Genomic DNA, 24,969 nt, shown 5'->3' with positions numbered 1-24,969 from the left:
ACAATTCCAGTGTCTGTACCAACTGGAGCACTTTAAATAAGCCCCAGAATGCACTACATAATCATTTGAGTGAATTGTGGCTGCTATCTACAATTTTTCCAATCTTTGTTTTTTCGTGTTTACCTACACCAAATACTGACCCGAGTTATGAACAAATAAAAGTCAAAATAGCTTAAAAACTAATTACCTGGGACGCAGGTGCTTGGCCCAGCACAAATTTTCTTAATTGGAAAAATGCTCCTTGATATACAATAATCAGATGGATATAATTATAAAGTCATTCCTAACACAGCCTGCTGAGTGGCCCTATAATGAGCTGCCACAGAAGATTTTGGCATATTTTTTGCTCTGCTATTTTAGATATCCTGCTTAGGGTAACATGAGGGCACTTTGGGTCAGACCTTCACTGGGGATACTACCACCTCTCTGGTGGAAGATGCCACTAAGCCCAAGTGGGTGCACCTCTTGTGTAACAGTATCCACAACAAACTGCCAGTTGCCAAGCTTTATTACTAGGGAACCTCAATGAAAAGGTTGCATTTTACTTTGCAGGTCTGGGGCTGGGCGCCATTCAGTGTTATTTAGACATAAATGCTAAACAGTTCTTCTGGAATGATACACAGAGAAATCTGAGGTAATTTATCTGAAATGAAGTGCACAGCCAGCATAATTGCTGCTATTTGGCAGTGAATATCTACACAATACTATCATTATTTTCCCCCACAAACAATTTCCGCATGTGACGTAAATCCAGCACTTAGCATATTGTGCCCAGCAGGGTACATCAGGGCTTGCATTAGAACAGGCAACATATGGGTCATTCTGACCCCAGATTTCTAGCATTAGGAAGAGCTGCCGTGGATGCCTGAAATCTGTAGGGTACGTCCGAGTTTCACTGACTGCTACTTTCCAATGCACACACGGGAACTGAGGGGCAATGCCTGAGTACCGTTTTTACGCTGCAAAGTTACTGAAGAGTTCTCCTGGAGAAAGAGAGTCACTAAGAGAACTATCATTATCAAGTTGACTATATGTAGCTCCTCTATGACTTTCAACTGAAACTGGCTCAGTTTGGTGTAATAATTGAATGCATAAAACAGGAGTTTTGATTCCTAAACTTCTGCTAAACATTTATATAATGCTAAAAATTATATGTAATGCTATACAGATGTACATGAGACAGTCCCTTCTCTATAGAGCTAATAGTCTAGTTAAGACAGACAGTCAAGAAAGTATTTTGGGGGAATCAGGAAAAGATTTTAAAGTCTGACCAAACAGTCACAAGGCAGCCACATGTGCACAGCAATGAAGGAACCCAGATCATTTCTACAAAATAATGTATAGAAGGCTGCATGGTCAGCTCTGCCCTTCAAAGCAGGCTACTGAAAAAAATATTGCTCAATTCCTGGGAAGAAACTCTCAAGTACAGGTGTGCAAGCATTGTTTAGCTTAGAAAAATGCACAAAAAGTCAGATTATCACCTCCATGAATTAATCCAAAGAAGATTTTCATTTCTGCATAATTGTGGAAAATATAATTTTCAATCACCCACCGAGTTTGCATGAACTCGGTAAAGTTTTTGCCACCAATCTGGCATTAATTCTGAAATAATTCACAAAGTTCTCGTGAAAGATGGATCACTAGTGAATTCTTGTTCAACTATTCCTGACAGGAGAAAGTTTCTTTCTGGATGTTCTCAGCTTCATGCAGCACCTAGATTTTGGGGGGTCATGCATTGAGGAGTCAAGTTGATATTTCAAAACGTCTGCTTGATACTAGGACCTGACTCATTTTAGCTCTTTGCCAGAGCAATCAAAGGCCTGGTCTTGGCTTAAGCCAGAGTAGTGAGATTCTTTTTGTCTCCTTGGACGAAAGAGACAAAGAGTTTGACTGCCTTTTCAGCATGGCTTGGCCACCAGCATTCATTGCGGCTCAATGGTTCTTCAGTCAAGCTTTTGATGCCAGCTTCAAGGTGCTGGATTGTTTGTTGGCATGAAAGGCTTGTAGTCTTTGCTGGGCCCAGATCATAGCCAGTGACTTCATTGCCTTTCCAAAAATTTGTAGGAAACTCTGCGATGACTGCACTTGGGACAGAACTTGAAGGTATTGGCCTGATTTTTGGCCAATGTGAGGAAAATCGATGAGGTGAAATCAAATGAAGAAAGGTTCCTCTGGGATGCAATGGATGATAGAATCTCTTTATATTCATACTGCACAGTTCTACTTATCTACTTTTTGGATAAGAAAATGGTGGCTCGTCATTGGAATAATGATATGAAGAACCCCAGAGGTGTAGATCTATTTAATTTGAGAAATGTACACTTTAGAAAATGTAACATTTGTATTTGTATTTATTTAAAATGTATTAATCACCTAACACATGAAGGCCTAAGCGATTTACAGTAGGTACATACATAATTAAAACAAATGAATGGAAAATCAAAAATAAATACATAAAATAAACAAACATTTCAATATTAAAAGAAGAAACAAAATAAATACAAAAATATGAAAAAAGCCTGCTGCAATAAAAAGCCTTTTAGAAGGGGTTCTGAATTTTTTAAAATTGTCTTGAAGGCGAAGATCTATAGGTTAAGAGTTCCATAAAGCAGGCACGGCTACTGAAAACGCTGTGTTTCTAGTTAAAGCAAGGTGAGCATGACGTTCGGAGGATCTTAATTCACGGGTGGGCCTGTAGATTTTTAGCAGGGCATTAGACCATGAACAAGAATCTGCACTTAATAATTTGAAAGTATTGGCAGAATGGGTAGTAGTTTGAGGACTAGAACCTAATGTACCAATACAGACACACGGTGGTCACTGAAAAAGTAGGAAACCTTGAAAAATAACCAAAAAACCTACCTAATGACCCTAAAAGACATAGATGAGATGAACCGAGGGCCCTGCAAAAAAAATAATGAAAAATGAAAAAACTGTTCTTTAGAGAAAAAGAATGCAACCATTGAGCTCCGTAGAAAAACAAGAAGTGGAAGGGACCCTGCGTGATGTCCACTGCACAGGATAGCACATGTATGCTCAGTAGAACTTGCCAAAGGCTTCAAGAAGCTACCATAGGAAATAAAACTTCAATAACCCAAGTTCTCTCAAATAATAGCACCTAGCCGTGAGGAGTTCACATCCTGCTTGTCCTCAGAGAAGAACAACTTCTGAAGCTCTCTGTTATTGTTTGTAAGGTTTAGGGTGGACCCTTGGACACTGTGGCAATGACCATGCCCACGGGGGGAAGTCCCGTGAGGGGCCACAGGTCAGGCTCAGCTTTAGGACACACAACACAGAGTTATATCTTTTATTAGACAGATTTGAGAAGCCACCAGAGGTGGCAGTAGTGAGTAGAGATGAAGCCTGGCTGGGCTTGTAGTCCCTCAGGACACTGGAACAGCGATTCCCTCAATAGCTGTGCTGTAGTGGAGAGAAACTGAGATAGTGAGTACAGTGGAGCATACACAGAGTTCTGGTATGGAGCCTCATTGGTTGATTACTCACACAGCGGTCTCTCCCGGAAGGTGACACAGAAGCTGGAATAGAGGCAGGCCCTCGAGGAGCGAGTACCTGGTTCCAGGGAACAGCTCTGAGAGAATATAGATGGTAACTCACTGATGGTGTAGGCAGCGGTTTCTTCCAAGCAGAAGTGAGCTCAGGCAGCGAGTCCGGGAACATGGGCCCTCGAGGAGCGAGTACCGGTTCCAGACAGCGACCTGAAAGAACAGAGAGAGGCCCCCGAGGATTGGGTACCCCGATAGAGTAAGTCCAATTAAGGAGAGGCAGAGTAGCTAGGTACGGAAAGCGAATCCCATCTGTAAGGAGTCCCTTCACCTTGCTAACTGGATTAGCTACCAAATAGAGTAGGCTTTTGTATCCGGGATGCATGACGTCATCACAGGGGGACGCCCCTCAGGTTCGCGCCAAAGAAGGAATAAGAAGCAGGGCCGCGCGGCTTGTGCGCCCTATGGCAGCTGAACAACATGGCGGGATGCAGCACCCACGCCGGACCGGGGACGCAGGAGAGGACGGCAGGCAAATGCCGCAGCAGCCAGATGTCCATCAACCGCGTGAGCAGTTGCCAAAGAGGTAAGGAGGGCGGAGTGGAGACGTCGGGCAGCGACAGTCGTAACACTCTCTGAGAAAAATCATCAAATATGTGGCCACTGCGATGCAGAAACTGGCATGCATGGACTTTGAAAGACCCACCTGTATGCTTCTGTGAACCTGCCTGTCCTATTTATTGAAAGTGATATGCCCCGCCATTCATCCAAAACGTGTTCAGTGTGAATTACAGCAATTTACACAGAACACAGTTTAAAATATTAAAGCAATAGAAGAGAACCTAAATACAGACAGATCAACCTGCTATCCCTCACATCGTAGCCCTCTCTTCATTGTGCCTCCTCAATCCTAGTCCAATCACTGCACCCAAAGATTCTTAACTTCCTCCAGCCACTCAACTCAACTCTCCACTCCTCAACCTGCTGCCTTAAATAAGGCAGCCAATTTCTTATGAAACATGGTCAAATCAGTCTTCAGCCTGTTTCCAGGTATTAGGCAAATCAATCCAACTCTTGGGGCTAGTATAGAAAAAGGTCCAATTGTCATCAGAGAAGTGCGGTAGCAAAAGCCAGCCAACCACATGGCATGCTCGCTCCTACTACTTCAGCCATGCTGGAAGCCAAATATAAAGAAGACGGGGGAGTTAATGCAGGAAAATGCCAGGTAGCTGTGAATGACCCACCAAGGTACCTCAAAATTAGGGCTTCCTCTGCTAGAACAGGGTAAAGATATGAAGGAGTCAGGCTGCAGCAGATTCCCCATGGTCCCAGAAACTCAAAATAAAAGGGGATAGTGAAAAAGCTAAAAAACCCCCCCCAAAAAAACCACTTACAAAAATGATGATTTTTAAAGCAGCAGTTCAGCATTCTCTTTCCCAAAATAGCCACGGGAATGTGCAAGCAGGCAAACTCGCCAACTGGCGGCCTGCCCCAGCCTGCTTTGTATTTTCTGCTATAAACTGGCAAATATTGTTGAAAGTACAGCAGCAAAGGCAAGAACAGTGCAGTGTATACAGTTATTGAATCAAAGTACACCTACATCCCATCTGTCAAATGCCACACAGCAACCCAAAAAAAAAACCTTACCAACAGTGATAAACATTAGATACTGAAACAGTAAAGATTCTTTGCCACTTCAAACACTGAACTGTGAAGCAAAGGCCTCATGGAGCTCAGAATCCATTCAAACAAATCCATTTCCTCCCCATTTGTCAAAGAACACATCTTAGCTTGTGGGTCCTACTTCAGTGGCACTGTCTTCCTGGTAGAAGATTCAGGGCATCGGTGACTAGAAGTGTGGCAGATGAGGCAGTAGAGGGAGGACAACTCTGTCGCTGTTGCTGAATGAAGCTTGCCGCCTGGGGCTGAAACCAAGCTAAGGCCATTTGTTTTTGGTTTTTTTTTTTTTTTATCGATTCTGCATAATATAATGGCTCTCTCGCTGAGAAAGCGGGAAAGCAAACTGCGAGAAATCCTGATCACTGTTAAACATAAGCGACTGAAGGTGTGAGGCCCGGCTGCCACAGCACAGGAGCAGGGACGTCTTCAGTCTCCCAGGCAATATAATAAGCGCATCGACCTTACCGCGTTTCCTCCAAATCACGGAGGACCCCTTAACATTGCTGCTTGCACCTGCCTGGATCCACAGGCATAAAAAAAACCAAAAAAAACCTGCATTTCTTCTTGAGCCAGTTCCCTCCTGCTCCTTTGTTACTTCCAGCTCAGTTGAACCAGGGTTTGGATCTGGCACCAAGAGCGTCCCGTCCCCCACCCTCTCCCCCCAATATCCCTGGTCTGGTCTTTGTGGTGACAGTCCGTGCCGGAGGCCGTGCACACCGGGGGCTCTCTTCTGGAATCCTGCAGTCAGGGGGACCCCCCACCGAGTTCCGTCGATTGGGGGGGGGGGGAGGGGGAGACACGGGACTGCGTCTGCAACCGCCGCAATATCTTCAGCCGATCCGGGAAGCAGAAGATAAACTTGGAGATAAGAACCGTGGACTTTCCCTCAGGGCGGCGCGTGGCACTGGCCATTGAGCTGTCGGGCCAGCTAAACAAATCACTTTTTTTTTTTTAAATCACTTGTGCAAAAAAAACTAAAGCATGGCGTTTGTTGGCACAGTGAACAAGAGAGCCGATATCCAATGATAGCACCAGGAAAGGGAACACAGACACATGCTGTTCTCAGTCACGGGACCGAACGGGCAATACATAAAAATACAAAAAAAAAAAAAATTTTAACTTGTGCTATGGAGAACTGACCAGGTCCACTTTCTCGCTACATCAAGTGTTGTAGAGGGGCAAATAGAAGAAATCACAAGATAAGCTTGCTTTCTATGTTCTTTTTTTTGTATTAATAGGTTCTTTGGAAAGGTACCTTTTATGCACCGGTTATCGTGGCCATACTCTCTTTTTGCAGGTATTTCTGAGAAGGATCAATGTTACAGGTTGCCCTGCTTGGCTCAGGATTGCTGAGCTGCGCGTAGGAAGCTGGGCCCAGATTATTGATAGTCCGATGTGTGACCCCCCGCGCTCCTGGATTGGTCCCTCAGGGGATTCCAGAAGTTATAATGGGACACCAGGAAGGTGTTCCTGAGGCATTTTTTTTTTCCTGACACTTCAAAGTAGATGACGCTCAGGTACTGCAGATATTTAGACAGTCTTTCAGCTCTGGGTTAGTCCTGTATAAGTAGAGACTGCGTTTCAAGTTTGTCCATGAAGAATTACTGTGGAAACTGCTCTGGGCTGGATAAGTGGACTGGATTTAAGCTTTATCCCAGTCACGAGCCTCTGCAATCATTTTTGAAATTAGCTATTTATGCCATCATAAGACAGGGGATGTTTATATTAGTAAGCCAGCATTAAGACACTGTCCTGAGCATGGTTTGTACTGCAAGGGCTTCCGTCCTGATAATCAGCCCTGCAGCGCCTGCTTGGTGAAAAGCTTTCTAAATCTTTAGATACTATCTCACCAGGAACTATCATAAAGGCAAAAGTTTAACGATTTTATTGTCCCTGGCAACGAATGTAATTACAGATTTTTGCTAGTACTACTTGAAAATTCACAGGTGTGGCCAAAAAAAAAAAAAAGAGGATATCCTTTTTAGAAAGAGAAAAAGCACACCATTCCCTTTAAAAATGTTCTCGGATTCTGCAAGTATGACGCATGTTCTCATCAAGATCTTTATTGTTTCCATAGTGATTTTCTAAAGGCTCGTGTCTGACTGGCAGCTTAACTGATCGCTGGGTAAGGTAATTTGTAGAATAGAGAACAGAGTCTTCTCTTTGAGGACTCTGAAAGCATCCAAAAAAACACCATTAGCTCAAATAAATGAGCAAAGAGCAACGGACAGAACGAGGTCACAGGGAGCAATATTGTGCTCCAACACACGGAACCAGGGCACAAACCCATCTGTGCAAATCCCTATCGAACGAGCTGCTTAAAGACAAATAAGCCCTTCTAAGCTGAGCCACAGGAAACCTGGCTGTGCATGGAAGTGTCAAGAGGTTCCCTGTAAACTTCAGCTGGCCACATCTGATAATGTAAATAAGGTAACTGCAGAGAGAAGAACAGTGCAATACACTGTACCTAGTCCTGGGGGAATTCTGCGCTACTGCGGAGCACTGAATGTGCCCAGAATTCCCCTCCATGTGCAGAATTGCAAAATCCTGCGCAGAAAATGTCAGAGGAGACCCCAGCATGCCGTGAATGGAGCACGCTGTTCGCGAAGATGAAGGCCCCTGGTGCGCTGTTCGCAGCAAAGATAAAGGCCTCCGCAGGGGGAAGATGAGAGGAGGAAAGGGAGGATGAGAGAGAGGAGGGGGTGTGGGAGAGGGGAAAGAGAGGAAGAGGAGGGACGAGGGGTATGAGAGAGAGAGAGAGAGTGTGTGTGTGTGTGTGTGTGTGCGTGGGGGGGGGGCTTGAGTGTGGGTGCCTATATTTATTTATTTATTTGTGTGTTTTTATATACCGATGTTCGATCTGGCATATCACAATGGTTGACAGTGCAACAGGGTTCTAAGAAGAATTAGGCTTATTTTACATTGTAACTTCCTATCAACTGTAACAATACAGTTTAGAATGAAATAGGAGCAACAATATAGCTTAGAATGAGACGGGATCAACATTGTTTTTAACTGAGAGTAGAACGATTTAGACATGGAATTGAACAAGTTTTTTACAGTTTGAATTAGGGTATTTTATGCAAGTTTTTAAAGAAAATCAGTGGATAGCATTGAAGGTTTTATGATTGGCTGTTACTATGGATGTTATTCGTGTTATATGAGGAGATGATTGTGAAGGAGTGTGTGTGTGTGTGTGAGAGAGATTGGGAGCTCGTGTGTATGAAAAAGGGATTGTGTGTATGTGAGGGAATGGATTATGTGTATGAAAAAGGGATCCTATGTATGTGTGTGGATTGTGTATGTGTGAGAGAGAGAGCCTGTGTGAAGGGATGCATGAGAGAGAGACATAGTTAGCATGTATGAGAGAGAAATGGAGTTTGTGTGGGTGTGTATGCAAGAGAAAGGGCCCTGTATGAGGGTGTGTGTGCGTGCGAGAGAGTGAGGGAGCCTGTATGAGGGTGTGTGTATGTGTACTAGAGAGAGGGAGCATGTGTGTGAGAGAGGGAGGGACAGAGGGAGCCTGTGTGAGGGGCAGTACTGAGAATGGGGGTCAAACTCTGGGACTGGCGATAGAGTGGAAGGGGTTGAGCCTAGAGGTGGAGGGGGAGAGGTACTGGCAGGTGGAGGAGTTGGAGCCTGAGAGGGCAAAGTGGCCGGGGGAGTAGGGAGAGAGAGTGGAAGGGACACACTTACAGTGAATTTCTAGGGAAATTCTGCTCAAAATATTTAAAATTCTGCATCTCTAAGTAATAATGTTTTTCTGTATTAATTTAAAATGTAATTACTTAAAGACTGTCATGTAAATTATGTTTTTTTGACCAATATAAAGTTTGCTGAATTTTAAGTTTTTGTGCGCAGAATTCCCCCAGGAGTAACTTGCACCCCAGCAACTAAACTGTGACACATGGCCGGAGTTGCTGCAATATTAGGGATTTTAGATTAACTCCAGAGTAACAGGATTAGTTGTGGTTTTGCCCCAGTGCAGTTATACACTTGCAGGTCTGCTTTTCCTAAAGAAAGTGCAACTGCAAATCTGCTGATGCAACGGTGCAGAAGCAGACCCGGCTCAGCCTGACCCTAACCACCTGGAAGCATCTGGTGACCGGGACCCACCATACACACTTACATTAGCTGGAAGAGGACACCAAGTCATTCTTTGGATAATTATTGCTTTGTAGCACCACAAAAACCCTGAAGATTTCAAGTTAAAAGTTTCAGGGGGGGGGGGGGGATTGCGTAATTTTCAGCGCATGGTAACAAAACAGATGACAGCAGATGAGGACCAAATAGACTAACGCCCGGTTGAGCTTCTTTCACTTTGGGTGGCAGAGCATATAAATCTCAGCTCCCCTCTCCCCCCCATCATCTTGTCTTTTACTGACCCTCTCAAACACTTCCCAAACTCCCCTAAAAGTGCTGGCTGGTAGGACCATTTCAGGCCTTTTTATTTGATTCCTAGGAGACCAATACTTAATCCAGCACCCTGGACACTTCCACGTTTTATTACCAAGTTTTCTGATAATCCCAGCCACCAACAAAATGAATGGGGCTAAAAATCTACTGCGTCTCCCCCCATGCTCACTGAAGTCTGGGTTTCAACCATGGTCCCACCGTGCAGGTTACTCCAAGCCTTCTTAGACACCGGATCCAATCATATCAAGGCTGCTCAGGGGTGTAAGGCAAACGTGCTTACTTCTGTGTACAGCAGGATGAATTAGCCGTGATACATGGGGCGTGGCCATCCCAGAGCACTCTCTGAGTACGTGAGGTTGCGCATGGGCGCTGCCTGATGAGACCCTCAGACCTCCGACACTTTCCCTCTAGATTTTTGTATTTGTAACTTTTGCCCGCCTCGTTGCAGTTCAAAGCCTCTGCGGGCCCTCGACGGCACTTTTAAGTAGGAGGTATAACTGCCGTTCTCTGCAGGCCACCCCGATGCCTCCTAAGCAAATCTGATCCGGTCCCGCCATTGTTGCTTTGGGTTGTAACTGCCCATCCTGCACAGGTTTTCCCGGCGCTTCTTTCCCAGGCCGTTTTTCTCCCCAACACATCCTACGAGAGTCCACTCCATGTACCCATCCACCCTTCCCGTATGTTGCTCCTGTGTCTCTCCCCCCAAAGCCTTATTCCGTGATTCTTGCTCCAGAGCGTTTCTTTTCTTTAGAAAGGTTTGGTTCTTGTGCATCAGATACCTCTGAGGTATTCAAATGTTTCTGTCATATGCTCCCCATCTCTCCTCTCCTCTCCAGGAAAGGTCCCCAGGATTTTCAAAGGAAGAGTCACATAGGACTTCTCAAATCACTAAGAGGGCAAAGTGGGTCCCGTCCCCCCCCCCCCCCCTCAGATTCTGCTAAGCAGGGAAGGACGGGGAGGGCTGAGAATATGACACTGAGTGCCAATTACAATACTTTTCGATTTCTCAGATGTTGGCAACCCTGCTCCCTGGCTTCCCCTGCATCTGCCCTCTGAGGTGCATGTGTATGCGTGGCTGCACCACTTCCTTCCGTGTCATTTACTCCCCCCAATTCACCTTGCCCCTTCCTCTCCTTTCCCACTCACTCACTCCTCTCAATCCTTTCCCTTTCCTCATCCTCTCACCCCCTCCCCTGCTTTCACTCACTCCTCTCATTCACTCCTTTCCTTTGACTACTATGACTCCTCCCATTTACTTCCTTCCCCTCACCCTAATTTCATTTAACTCTCATCCCCTCTTCACACAACGTTCCCCAGCAGCTGATCTGGCTGCCTCTTTTCCTGCTGGTGGGGCCTGACCTCCCCCATCAGCAGCTTTCTTCAGCGGCACGGTCCAGCTGCCTCTTCTCCCACTGCAGAACCAGTGGTGTGGTCTGGCCAAACTGGTGGGGCTTAGACTCGCTGTTTAGCAACTTTCTCCGGCAGCTGGTGAAGCTTGGTCTCCCCCCTACCAGTGACTGTCTTCTCTGGTGTAATTTGGCCTCTTCTTCCCCTGCTTGCAGAGCCCGGCCTCCCTGCCAACAGCAGGGCTCATAAACAGGCCTGCTTATGAGGCCTGTTTATGGCCTCATAAGCAGGGTACTCTGACTGGATAGATCCCAGTTTGGTTGCACAATTACTCACTGACTTGTGACAAGGGCACAATGAGAGTGTGATTATAATAAAGGCCTAAATACTGCCAGCTGAAAGCTGTAATGTGACCAGCCTGTTAGGTTTGTTTGAGATGACATGCCAATCTGATTACAGCTCTATTTTGATATCGCAGTTCAAAATAAAATACTGCACAGAAAAATCAGCAAAAACTGTCCAAGGTACGACAATATTAAGACACCCAAATTCTTGCTTTACATGAACATTTGGGCCCAACTGTTTTGTATGCTTCGGTCTTGTACCTCGCCTTCTAGCAGAAACATGTTATAATGACTAATAATCTCTTATTCCAGTACATGTGTTCAGTCTAATGCAACTACTGCTAAACAGGAAATCTGAGTCTCACCACAAAATGAAAACTTCAATTTCACAATTCATGTTTCCACCAAACAGGTAGGTTTTAAAAAACTTTCCTGTACAGATAAGTAATTGATGCTTAGGAAAAGGCACTTCTGATGTTTTAAACTACATATGAAAGAAGTTTTGCAAATCCAGGAGCCTGCGCCTATCCCCCTATTCAGAAAATGTTCTACTGACCATCATCAAATAAGTGTGGACAGAAAACAGCAAGCTGCTTCCCTGAATGTAGCTGAGTTTCTAGAGAACTCTGCTCTGCAATCTCATAACAGAGCCAGCTTGCTGATTTCTTTTGTGTCTTTACAAGATGGAGAGAGTATTCTTCGTCTGTTCTTCCATAACTGGGAAGCTTTATTCAGGGGGGGGGGGGGGGGGGAGAAGATCTGGCTTTTCCCAGATCTAGCTAGGGCAACCAGGAGCGTAGGAGACAGTGTTAGCTTTGGGGGGCTTCTTGCGTAGTTAGACATCCATGGAAATGCATCGTTGTACTGAATGCAATTAGATATCTGTTATATGGCCCTGTGAATTTGTCAATTTGAGCGGGCAGTGTTGGCTCAGGATGCTCTCTACTTACTTACAGGTCGATACAGTAAAGTGCGCTCCATCGGAGCGCACTGTCAGCCTGCTCTGGACGCGTGTTTTCCCTTACCCCTTATTCAGTAAGGGGAGGAAAACACGCGGCCCAGCCGCAGCACCTAATAGCGCCCTCAACATGCAAATGCATGTTGATGGCCCTATTAGGTATGCGCGCGCGATTCAGTAAGTAAAATGTGCAGCCAAGCAGCACATTTTACTCTAAGAAATTAGCGCCGACCCAAAGGTCGGCGCTAATTTCTTCTGGCGCCAGGAAAGTGCACAGAAAAGCAGTAAAAACTGCTTTTCTGTGCACCCTCCGACTTAATATCATAGCGATATTAAGTCGGAGGTCCCCAAAAGTAAAAAAAAGTAAAAAAAAAATAAATTTGAATTCGGCCCGCGGCTGTCGGGCCGAAAACCGGACGCTCAATTTTGCCGGCGTCCGGTTTCCGAGCCCGTGGCTGTCAGCGGGCTCGAGAACCGACGCCGGCAAAATTGAGCGTCGGCTGTCAAACCCGCTGACAGCCGCCGCTCCAGGCCAAAAGGAGGCGCTAGGGACGCGCTAGTGTCCCTAGCGCCTCCTTTTCCCCGTTTTTCCCGCGTCACCTCATTTAAATACAGAATCGCCCGCACCGGCGAGGGGCCGTGCGCGCGCCGGGAGAGCGGGCGTTCGTCCGCTCTCCCGCGGTCTTACAGTATCGACCTGTTAATCTCTTGATTTGTACGGTCAATTTGCCACAAGGCCATTTTCTTCTCCCCCCCCCCACCGATCTATTTATGTTTATTCTGAGGAGATTGCCCTTATAGTTCCTTTATTTATATTGCTGTTACTCTTTTTGTTAGCAATATTTCCTCTGTTTTCCTTTTCAAATATGTTTGTGTTTGAAATCATGTCAAACTTCAAGAAAAATAAAGTAAAAATAAAAGGCACTTCTGCAGAAAAGTTATTTCTGTTTCTCTCCTGCGTCTATTGGGAAAATATTTAAAAAAAAACAAAAAAACATACAGGCTATTAACTGGCTCCATTTTTCCAGGACAGGCAAATCCAGTCTTGGTTTCACTTGCAGCCCTGGATTTCCCCATTAAAAGCAGGAACTACAAAACCATGGATGCTGGGGGGAGGGGGGGGGGTTAAAACCAGAACCGGATCAGCCTGCCCTGGTGATCCTCAATTTTTTTTTAAAATCTTCTGCCGCATTGCTCCGTTTGCCCTCTGAAAGATGCAGGCTCCCTGGACTCTCTAGCCCGGTGCACAGTTTATGTCTACAATCACACAGTGCTGGCCCACCTGCTGGGTCCGTGGCTTGTAGGGGGAGCTGCTTTCCAGGTCAGCCAGAATGCTGGTCAAAGAGTCAATCTCCGCATCCAAACTCGAGCGCCGTTCTTCGATCGTCTTGCCGCCTGGATTCACCTGAGAGAAAGGAAGAGATTCCATTGGGTGAAGCAGCCAACACAAGGTCCTGCCTCTTCCACCTCACTTCTCCTTCCTCTCCTGGCACGCTTCACCTCATGTCTACCCGAGTCTCCCCAACCAGTAAGGACCACAAAATACTGCAGAACCAGTATGCAGGCCGGCTCCGAAGCTTGCTCCCTAACACACAGTTCTCACTGTAGAGGGCACCCCTCTTTCCTTTGAAAGTGCAGCGTGCCATTCTGTTGTGTTTCTCATTCCATTGATTTATTTTACACTTGTAGGGATCTGGCTGGTAAGTTCTCTTATAGCCTGGGGGCTGGCACACGATGCTAGGGCTAGGAATGTATCCCAAGCCGCTCTGAGGTGCACCCCAGGCCGGCCTCGTTCTCAACGGTTTCTCACGCCAGGGGCGCTCAAACCTGTCCTTGGGCCCCAGTCTGGTTTTCGGGATCTCTCACACACGCAGGAGATACATTTTCAAGAACTGAAAAGGGAAAGGTACAAGGGGGCGGTACGTGTACCGTGACCTGTAAAAATGATCTCGTAAATGCACTGTACAGGCGCTGCACCCGTGTGCTTGGTGCTCTTGGCATGTGGGTAAGGAGGGGAGGGAAGAGATGAGGTCATCTGCCCAGCCAAACACAGGAAATCAGCGTTGGGCAATCAGGAGCCCCAGGAGCTAACGGAGTACCATTGCCTTGTGCCGCTCCCAAGTCTGAGCCCCCCAGCTCAGCACCACCTGGCCATTTTTAAGATCCCGCAGCTTACATTTCCTGGAAAGCATCACCTGAGAAAAGTCAGCTATCCGCATACTGCTACAATATGTAGAAAACATTTAATACCTAAGCATCATAAAGAAATACTACTCACAGGAAGAAGTCTGAACATGTCATTTGCCATGTCATTTTACACTGATATTTTTTTATACCTTTTTGAGAGCAATTACTGGCTTGCCCTCTCCTAAATAATTAAGTGGAAATCACATAATCCTCTCTCCCTTACCAGCAATCAGCTAAAATCTGTTTTTCTCGCTAATCCTCTCATCCACCAGAACCAAACATCAGGAAGCTGCAGCTTCGTCTTGGTGGCATGAGAACTTTTAATTAAGTAGCAAACCCTTTATAAATCCATTCTTATTAATATCTCAGTTTGTGATTATAAATAGGACTTGACCACAGCCAGGGTTGGCTTAACCATTAGGCAGACTATGCTACTGCCTGGGATGGCAAATTCTAGTGGGTGGCAAAGAGCAGGAACAGTCACAGCAAAATAACAGGTCCTGAAAGGCACAAACATCTCCCAAAACCATCAGCATTTTTAATCATTTTGGTTTCACAGCTTGTTATGTGGACAAAGAAACAATCCCACCACGTTTCACCTTGGCAGTTTCTTTTTGTCTTTCAGGTTTTGTTAAGTGGATTGATACACTCTGAGGTCAATATTCAGCGCCACTTAGCGTAAGGGGTACCGTCCAATATTTAGCCGCATGTGGCAGCCACCACTTAGCTGCATAACTATTTATCCAGCTACATGGTTATCAAGCTACGAGAGGGGGCGTCAAGGGCATCCCTGGGCAGAGTTCCTTAGTTGGCTAAGTGCCGATATTTGGCCTTATTTTACTAAGTTAGCCAGATAAGTTAGACCTCCTATTCAGCAGGTTGAAAGTAGGCTGGATACACTTATGTGGCTAACTATTAGATACTTGGGTATTCTCAGTGGTGTTGCTGTGCCGCTGAATATCCTGGCTCAATATGGACCCCTCTGTGTGGACACCTCTGAGCCGTCAGCTTTCTTCTCAGGGTTTAACAGGAGGGGAGAGAGTGCGCCTAGAGCCCAGAAAGTACAGAAAAGCTACTCATCTCTTCCATCTCCTCTCAGGTAACTACAGGGAACAGGAGGCGAGGGGTTGAGGCTGGAATGGATGGAAGAGCAAAGAATAGATCCACTTTTGTCTGCAGATTTCTAGTTTTAATGTGTGATCTCCTCATCTGTATTTGAAACGGGTCTGTCTGTGTGATCAGGGTGAGGTATTCTGCTGTGGGATTTGCACAGGGATCTATAGCAGTCCAGCTTGCTCTGTTTTCCCAACGTATGCATTCACAGAATGCCTGGAAGTGAGCTAAAATGATCCCATGTCTTTAATTAATCTCCAGCTATTAACACGCCTTTGAGACTTTAATATTTTCCCTCATTTCCCCCAAAATCTTATTTGTCTTATCTGTCTATCTTGATTAGATTGCCAGCTTCTTGGAGCAAGTATCTGTACAGTGCTGTGTATACCTTGTAGCACTATATAAATGTTTGATCGTAGTCTTAGTAGTGCTGGTGTTCTAGGGCCTGGTGTAATATTTACAAGGTAGGCTGTTTGAGTTCTGGGATTTGGTGCTACTTAGGTATGGCAGGTTTTGCTCTACAGGTTGAGTGACTCTTTGCAGGGTCTTGTCTTACGTCACAAAGGGTCAGGTAACGGAAGGGTTGCTGTGACTGAGAAGACAACATAATTAGATATTTTTTAAAACAGCAAATAGTAAAGGGGACAGTAAAGACCGGGGACTGATGATTATAATGTGGGCCCTTCTGAAGGCCACATAAGAATTTGCCCAGATATGATGGTCTCTTAGAATATTCAATATTGTCATTGACAGAAAAAAAAAATAGAAGTCAATTTGAGAGTGAAAAATGCGCTTTGGACAGATTATTTTAATTTGAAGAGTAAGAGCAAAGATCTGAATTCAGTCCAGTCAAGTCATTTCAGAGATTAGTTTCAGTTAATGCAGTATGGATTTATTTTGATTTATTAATGTACATATTTCTTGTTTTGTCAGTCTGAAAATGTAAAGTCTAATATTTATAAAAATGGGGTGCAAGTATGTGTTTTTACAAGATTGCTCTGGGAGGGGTAGTGGTGGGAATCATCATGACTGTTGAGTATTTTTTTTTTTTTTTTTTTAAATCAAACTCTTAAGGGTGGGGGTTCCCGAGGCCTATGGTTTGCTTAGGGTGAGTAATACCTTAGGCATCAGCCCTGACCTTAGTCAAAGTTTACTGTAAAACCTTCTTAGATGGTGCCGCAAGACACAGACAATTCCTGATATCTTCTAATCCACCATATAAGAGAGGGAGCAGTAAGGAAAGCCCTTGGAGAAACCGTACATCTAGCAAACCTCTGGTGACTGAAACGAGAATTTTATGGGCAGGGTCACCAGGGAACCAAAGCTGGCACTGCTGAAACAGTCAAACTGCAATTTTTGAACTCTCAAAATGTATTTCCTGGTGGTGTTTTGATTTTGAATTGCATTGGCTTTAATGCAGGTTTGGAAATGGGGAAAAAGCATGTGCACATCAAAGAAAAGTCCAGAAATAAGAGAGTTTTACATGTTATTTTAAAAATGTTACATAAAGGGGAAAAAAAAATACCTGAAACGTCAATGAATGAATCCACACCCCAAATGCTCAGAGAACAGCTGTGGATACATAAAAAGCACAAAGGATGCTGGCATCTTATAGAATTTACTGCGGCATACAATTTTGAGAACAAGATTCCACTTTGCCAGATGCCCTCAAAAGCTATGATTCAATTAATTCAGCGGCCTCTGGTTTTTTTTTTTTTTTTTGCTACTACAGACTAGCATGGCCAGCCTTTTGGAAGCTGTGGACGCAGAGTACGATGCATGCACCAGGGTATGTAGTCTGTCTTCTTGCATGCCTCTCAAATAAAACTGCAGACCTCTCCAGTATGTGCGCCCCACTTCTTTTCCTCTTTACGAGTCTCCTACCCCCCCCCAGACACATGCAGGAGCGACATCAGAGCCCTCAGCAGCCTCCATTCAAAGTCACCATCAGGGCTACTTATTGGCCAGCATCCATTACTCCTGCAGTGTGGAAAGACGACCCAATCTCTCGTAATGCAGCGCTATGGCCTAACCCTCTTTAGGATTCTGTCTCCTAAATCCAACTGCTGGCCAGCTGTCTTCCAAGTAAGATAACGTTTTGTTGCGTGTAGACTCAAGGTCTTGATTACACACTGAATGAGCTAGATTTAAATGAGTTGCAGATACACAAACCAGCAAGTTGAATTCATATACAAGTAAGTGAGGAAGTGAATAACCAGAAATGAAAATTTATGTATAAGCTAAGTGCTGTGTACAGTCACAGATTCCAACTCTTCCTCTTTTACTATGTTACTATGTTTGGGCTTACTCCTACTGCTTCGCTGATGCCAGCGTATTTTCAAAGGAGATTAACATATTGCCCTAATTTCCTTCCCAGAGATCACCCTCGAGAACTTTCAAATGTTGGCAAATAAATGTATAATCTGTCAGATGAGATCTACCACAGAAACAGTCTAAAAGCCAAGTGGCTTTATTCCACGGATCTGCTGTAATGGTGCACTGGGAAGTACCGGACATGACCAGGGAGTGACCTTAGCAGCCGTGTGCCCTCGTGGGAAACGTGGCCTTCAGCACGGTTGCAGGCTGCCAACCAGGAAAGCTGGGCTCAAAATCCTGCCCCCACGCCTTGTGATCTTGAGCAGGTCAAATCACCTTCCACTGAGTCAGGTAAAAACGTAAGACTGTGAGCCGTCTGGGGACAGAGACGTTATCTGTAATACCTATGTAATCCACTGTGACGTGCCTGGAAAGGTAGAATTCAAATCAAATAAATGCAAACAAACAATGCACTCCCAAATTTCCATGGCAAGTAAGAAGTAAGCATTTGCTATCCCATCAGCACTACGGGGGTCGAAACGCTGGCAGCAGGAGCAGCACAGTGACATAGGATGGAATGCTAGAAGTTCTTCCTGTGAAGGACGAAATTGAATTGCATATTTATCCTTCTCCTTAGTAAATGAGACAAAGAGCAGACAGTTCAGCAGCTGCATTAAGGGTCTCTTGCTCTCCTATACTCAGCACATTTTTAGTTATCTATTCAAACTGTAATATTTAGCAAAACCGAAGCTGCTGCACTTCTCTATTTCTTTACCTCTCACAGCTGAAACTCTGGAGAATCTGAATGCAGCCAACTTGTTCCTAGATCACAACAAAGACAAAATATTTCCATATTTTCCCTTGGCTTTTTCTGTTAAATAATTACAAATAATAAACTAAAGGAGCCATAAAGAAACATTATAATATTTTAAAAAGCGATTTTACTTGCTTAATTTCAGAGGTTCGTTTCTTTGTTTTTGCCAACTAATTAGAAAAAGCACCTTAGATGAGGTGACTTATTCGAAGAAAAAAACAAAAAACCCAACAAAAAAAACAACAAAACCGGCAACAGTATCAATATTAGTAACTATACCAGAAACTGGATCTTTGGATGTGGGATTTCAGTTGTGGGAGGAGAGAAGGGCAAGATGATTTTTTTTTTTCAGGGGAGAGCTTCTTTTTCCAAACCTCACGTGTAAAAACCACAAACACACATTTATCCCGATAAGATGATCTCCCGGATGTAAAGGCCTCAGTTCAGTCTCTCTCAGATCATAATGACTGTTGCGTTTGTTGGTTCGCAGTTCTTCCCTGTAAACCGCCGCGCTCACCTCCAGCTCCGAGTCCCCAGCAGAGTCCCCCCCTATGCCAAACGGGACCTCTCTGCAGAAGCGCATCAGACCGCTGCATCGCCAGGCAAGACACTGCTCTCCTCCAAACTCGACCGTCCCTAGGCCCGCCAGCTCAGCTCCAATTTAAAGGGCCCATGGCAGGAAATCCCCCGCGGTGTCATCCACAGATAATCTCAGGAGCCTTGGCCTATAAAGTACCATTTGCCCTACAGTCCATGTCTCAGCAACAGGTCTCCTACCGCAGTGTACTGTGAGTTGCCTCAGTGTTTCTCCTGCATTGACTTCAGTTGCTGGTCTCCGTTGTCTTCAGTTCCTGGTCATAGTCCTGGTCTTGAGTTCTTCGTCTTGTCCATCAATTCCTGTGGTCAATCTTCAGTTCTTCACTTCTTCAGTGTAGTTTGCCTTGTGTTGCTCCTTTGCCCTCCTTCCCTGATCAACCATCCTGCCTTTCCTTGGATGCATCTCTGGCTTTGATCTCTGCTTGCTTCCTGGACTTTCCTTGATTTCTGTCTGCCACTGACCACTGCCTGACTACCGGACCTTCCTTGATTGCCATCTGCTGCTGACCATGGCCTAACTACCGGACCTTCCTTGATTGCTGCCTGACTACTGGTCATTCTGGTATGCCCCCTGCCCTGACCCTTGCTTGCCTTCGATTTCGCCTGCTCATCCTTGCCTCGCCTAGGAATCTTCTGTGCTTCCGCAGTTCCCCACCTATGACCTGCTGGCCCTAGCACCCAAGGGCTCAACCTAAAGGGAATGTAGGCTGGTATAAGCAAAGCTTTAGCTGGGACTCAGCCTCATTTGAGTCCACCAGTCGATAGTGGGAGACCTGCAGGACTCCTCCCTGCATGTTATGCCAATTTCACCTCAGTCCAAGGATCCACGCCTTCAACAGATTGACGAGGCCATGGACTCGGCGGACGCCACAGCCATTCCGGGTCTGGCACACAAGATACAGGAAAAACAAAAGTTTCTAGAACTTCTGGCGGCATCTATGGAACGGCTCTCCACTTGGTTAGATGCCACTGCGGCTCCACCAGTCTCGCCATCTGCTCCGCTGGCACCCAGTTGACTAATACCACAGTATGCCGTGGGTTCCTGAACCAGTGCTACAACCACTTTACAGGCCACATTATTCTCGGATGACCTGGTGAAAATCAGCTATATTCTCTCCTTCCTCGAAGGTAAGGCCCTGGCCAAGGCGTCTCCCCTCTGGGAGCACTCCGACCTATTGCTACATGACCTGTGGCAATTCACCACCACATTCAAAATGGTATTCGAACAACCAGGCCACTTGGCCAGCTTGGGGTCCGAACTCCTCCATCTATGCCAAGGCATCAGGACGCTAGCTAAATATGCCATAAAGTTTTGCACCCTGGTGACAGAGCTCAATTGGCACGAGGGCTGTCTGCACACCATATTCCTAGAAGACGTATCCTCCAGGATTAAAGATGAATTGGTAACCTGAGACCTACCTATGACACTGGAAAGAATAATAGAACTGACGGGCAAGATTGACCATGCCTCTAACACTGGGCGAGGGAGGTTCGACCTACCTGCAAGCCCATTGTGCTGGCTCCCTGATTCCAACAGCTGCTTTCACCGCTGGCAGCTACTCCCGCCAGCATCTCTGAAGAACCGATGCATCTGGGCCGCAGCCGCTAAGTGCCTGAGGAGAGATTCCACCACAGGCAACTGGGTTTATGTCTTTACTATGTGGGCAAGGGCCACCTACTAGCTCAATGTCCACTGAAACTGGGAAACTCCAGAGCCTAGGGTCGGGAGGGAAGATGATCCTAGGCTTTACCACATCAGCTCCCCAACTACTACTCCCAGTGACCATTGAGATGGGGTCTGGTTCCAGAGGGAATTTCATTATGAAAATCTTGTGGATCAACTGCAAATCCCCACAATCCGCAGAGCCTTGCCCTTGGTTCACCTCATCCATTTATGGCGGTCCTCTCCCCGGCCAGGTCATATTGACGACCTCCCTCTTGATCTTGCACACAGGAGTGCTTTATCAGATACAGATAAGTTTTCATATCATCGTCTGGGCAGTTCACCCCATTTTGTTGGGGTTACCTGATGCCATAGCAGCATTCTAGGAGCTTAAGGAAGCCTTCTTAAGAGACCCTTGCCTCCATCATCTGGATCCCACAAGTCCCTTTGTCCTAGAAGTGAACGCCTTCACACTGGGGTTAGGCGCAGTGTTAAGTCAATACTCCCCTAAAGGAGTCCTTCACTGATGTTCGTTCTTCTCAAAGAAATTTCCTCCTGTGGAACGCAATTATGGTACTGGCGATAGAGAGTTCTTAGCCGTCAAACTAGTGCTTGATGAGTGGCGCCATTTACATCATATCACGATCTATATGGACCACAAAAACCTCAAACACCTTCATCATGCTTAGCTCACAAGGAGGCTCGCTGGTCCTATTCTTTGCCCGCTTTGACTTCGAACGATGGTATCATCCAGCTTTCAAAAATCTTTGGGGAGATGCTCTCACACTCTTTTCAAACTGAAGACACCCTAGAGCCTCCCAGGCATATTATTGATCCCGTTAAGATTCTACTGGCCACCTCCATGACCATCCCAGCAGGGAAGACTGTCGTACCTTCCTGCCTGGCAGTGCATTTCTCCCTTGTCTTCAGTTCCTGGTTTCTGTTGTCAGTTCCTGGTCATAGTTCTGGTCTTGTGGTCTTCGTCTCATCTGTCAGTTCCTGTGATCCGTCTTCAGTTCTTCACGTCTTCAGTGTGCCTTGCCTCATGTTGCTCCTCGTCCTTTTGCCCTGCTCATCTGTCCAGCTTACCCTTGGACGGATCTCCGGCTTAGACCTCGGCTTTCTTCCTGGACTTTCCTTGATTGCCGCCTGCCAATGACCACTGCCTGACTACCGCTTGCCCTGACCTTGGCCTGTCTTCGACTTTGCCTGCTCATCCTTGCCTCACCTACGGATTTTCTGTGCTTCCACAGAGACCCCCACCTAAGACCTGCCAGTCCTGGCACCCAAGGGCTCAACCTAAGGGGAACATGGGCTGGTTTAGGCGAAGCTCCAGCTGGGCCTCTGCCTCAACAACTCCACCAGCCGATGACAGGGACCTGCAGGGCTCCTATCTGCAGGTTGTGCCAACTCCACCTCGGTCCAAGGGTACATGCCTTTAACAATGACAAATGGAAATCATAGGAACTCTACAGTACTTGGAAATTTCATCCCAGAAATCAAGGACTGAATAAGTTCAAGAAATGAATGATTCTCCATTCCAAGAACTATTCTCTCCAAAGCAGGATGCTCAGTCTGTGTCATGGATAAATGAAATACTTTAGTTTCCACTGTTGTAAGTCTGGCTCTAAACCGACCACTGAAACACCACTAACGATTTAAGCTGGGCTTTTTTTTTTCATTTTCATTTTTTTTATCTATGTAAATAGAGTAGTGAAATAACATTTTCAGAACACAGCACACCCAGGGAATAAATGCACCCAATCAGACCGCCCATAATGGTATCAAAACTTCCATTCACCCTCGATGTGCATTCTGACTTTAGCAGAAGGCTGATCTCATTCAAGACTTGTCAGAGCTCTACAAGCTGCTAATATGCAACCTTCATGGCACTGGCACAAATTAGTTTCCTAAGCAGATGACAGATAGCAAAATAATAAATAGGGCCTGCAATGCGGAGCACCTAAGCAAGAGGGCAGAAGCTAGATACTGAAAAATCAATCAGTAACAGGTGCACACTCGAGTTGTCAGAATTGCAAAAACTGTGCAACTCAGATTTGCCACTTGAATGAGTAAGTCCCAGACCAATGTTTGCTTTGCATTCTTGCACTTTTAACTCTAGTTCCTAATTGGGAAGACCTGGACCCTGCATATTGAGACTGAAAAAGCTGGTACTGATCTAAAAATAGCACAGGCAGCAAGATGAATTGAGTATTGCTTGTACATGTCATTTTAATGACAAACAGCTCAGGGTATTTTTTTTTGTAATACTGAACTACAGAGCTGAACAAAAAGGACTTTAAAGCTCAGTCTGATTTTAAATGATTGCTGTCAGGTAGGGGGTAAGTTTGGCTGATGGCCATGAATACAATAAATGGAACTTGTTGAAATAAATACAAAATAATGTGGGATGTCAAAAAACACGATTTGCTGGTGATTTTAATAACATGATTGTACAAAAAGCACAATGGAAGGGCATTCATTGCTGCTTCATAGATCTGAAACATCCAAAATGTCCTCATTAATAGTAACAATGAGAAGCAATACAGCAAGGGTGGCCAATTCCAGTCCTCGAGAGCCACGAACAGGTCTGCTTTTCAGGATATCCACAATAAATATGAATGTGATAGATTTGCATACAATACAGGCACTTATAGAAACATAGAAACATAGAAATGACGGCAGAAGACGACCAAACGGCCCATCCAGTCTGCCCAGCAAGTTTCACACTTTTTTTTTTTCTCAAACTTATCTGTTACTCTTGGCTCTTAGTAACCTTTTGGTTCTATTTCCCTTCCACCCTCACCATTAATGTAGAGAGCAGTGTTGGAACTGCATCTAAGTGAAATATCTAGCTTAATTAGGAGTTGTAACCGCCGCAATAAGCAAGCTACACCCATGCTTATTTGTTTACCCAGACTAAATAATTCAGTCCTTGTTGGTTGTTGTCTGTATATAGATGCACTTTTCTTCATTCCCCCTGCTGTTGAAGCAGAGAGTTATGCTGGATATGCATGCAAATGTATCTCATGCATATTCACTAAGGATATTCTGAAATCCAGGACTGTTTGTGGATCTTGGGGACTGGAGTTGGCCACCCCTGCATTAAAGCTTTTATACAACATGATCTCGTCATTTATTTAAACTTGGTATCTTTCAGAATAAGAAAGATATCTTCAGGCATTATATGATATTGATTGTATTTCCACTTCAAGCTGTTTGGATAAGCAGTGCCCAACAGAAGATTTGCAAAGGGACTCTGAAAGAAATAGGGATCTTTTGACTCACGGGTTCAGGACTGATGCTTTGATGCCTGAGCTGAGTGCTAGGTAAGCTAAATCAAAGGGTGAGGAGAACTGAATTAAGACCATTTGTCTCAGGTTACAGCTCTTCCATGTCAAACCACTTTTAAATGAAAGTAATTTGGTAGGATGGCTGAGAGAGAGAGAGAGAGAGCACCAAGATCCGGAGAGAACAAAACAGCATCCTTTTCTTAAACCTTTGTTTGAGATGTTCAGATAATATTTTCTGTGATCTTTTCCAATGCACAGCAGCTCTGAATGCAGTACTCGAATATCAAAATGAAATTACATGCACTTTCCTGTGCAGAAAGGCGCCTCAGGCATAGACAGTTTATTTATAGAAATAAAATGTGTTGATGTCAAATCCAGCAGAGGGAAAAGAAACTATAAAACTTCTACTCCTTGTACTGATAAATGAAAACTGAAGTAAATAGGGAGTTCACGATATGTCTAAAGCATGTTTTGACTTCTAAAGTAAGGATGGGCATATTGTAACTATAGACTAAGTACCATGGATATAGACAGCAAGAGTCCCAACAGCAGACGTGGATGAAAGATAGAAAGGTAATTGGGATTTAAAAAGTATGTAAGAGTTCCTCCAAAGTCTCATCTGAAGAAGGAGCCATGTGGTTTTGAAATCTCATGTATTACAGCACTTTCTTTTTTGTCAGCCCTTTAAAAAGTGTCACAACTTATACTCAATGTTGACAAATAAGAACATGCCACACT

The 24,969-nt window shown here is 45.1% G+C and overlaps 1 protein-coding gene across 10 annotated transcripts in view; it reads right to left on the bottom strand.

Moving 5' to 3' along the window:
- LPP (LIM domain containing preferred translocation partner in lipoma) overlaps positions 1 to 24,969 on the bottom strand; it is a 937,968-nt gene that overhangs the window by 349,970 nt on the left and 563,029 nt on the right. For all 10 annotated transcript variants that reach the window (XM_029617261.1, XM_029617260.1, XM_029617259.1 and 7 more), the window contains one exon: positions 13,531 to 13,653. In XM_029617261.1, coding sequence (XP_029473121.1) covers positions 13,531 to 13,653 — 123 coding nt within the window. The remainder of the gene's footprint in view (positions 1 to 13,530; positions 13,654 to 24,969) is intronic.

Source organism: Rhinatrema bivittatum, chromosome 9 (genome assembly GCF_901001135.1).
Source record: "Rhinatrema bivittatum chromosome 9, aRhiBiv1.1, whole genome shotgun sequence".
NCBI lineage: Eukaryota > Metazoa > Chordata > Amphibia > Gymnophiona > Rhinatrematidae > Rhinatrema > Rhinatrema bivittatum.
This window is presented reverse-complemented; position numbering and strand designations above follow the sequence as displayed.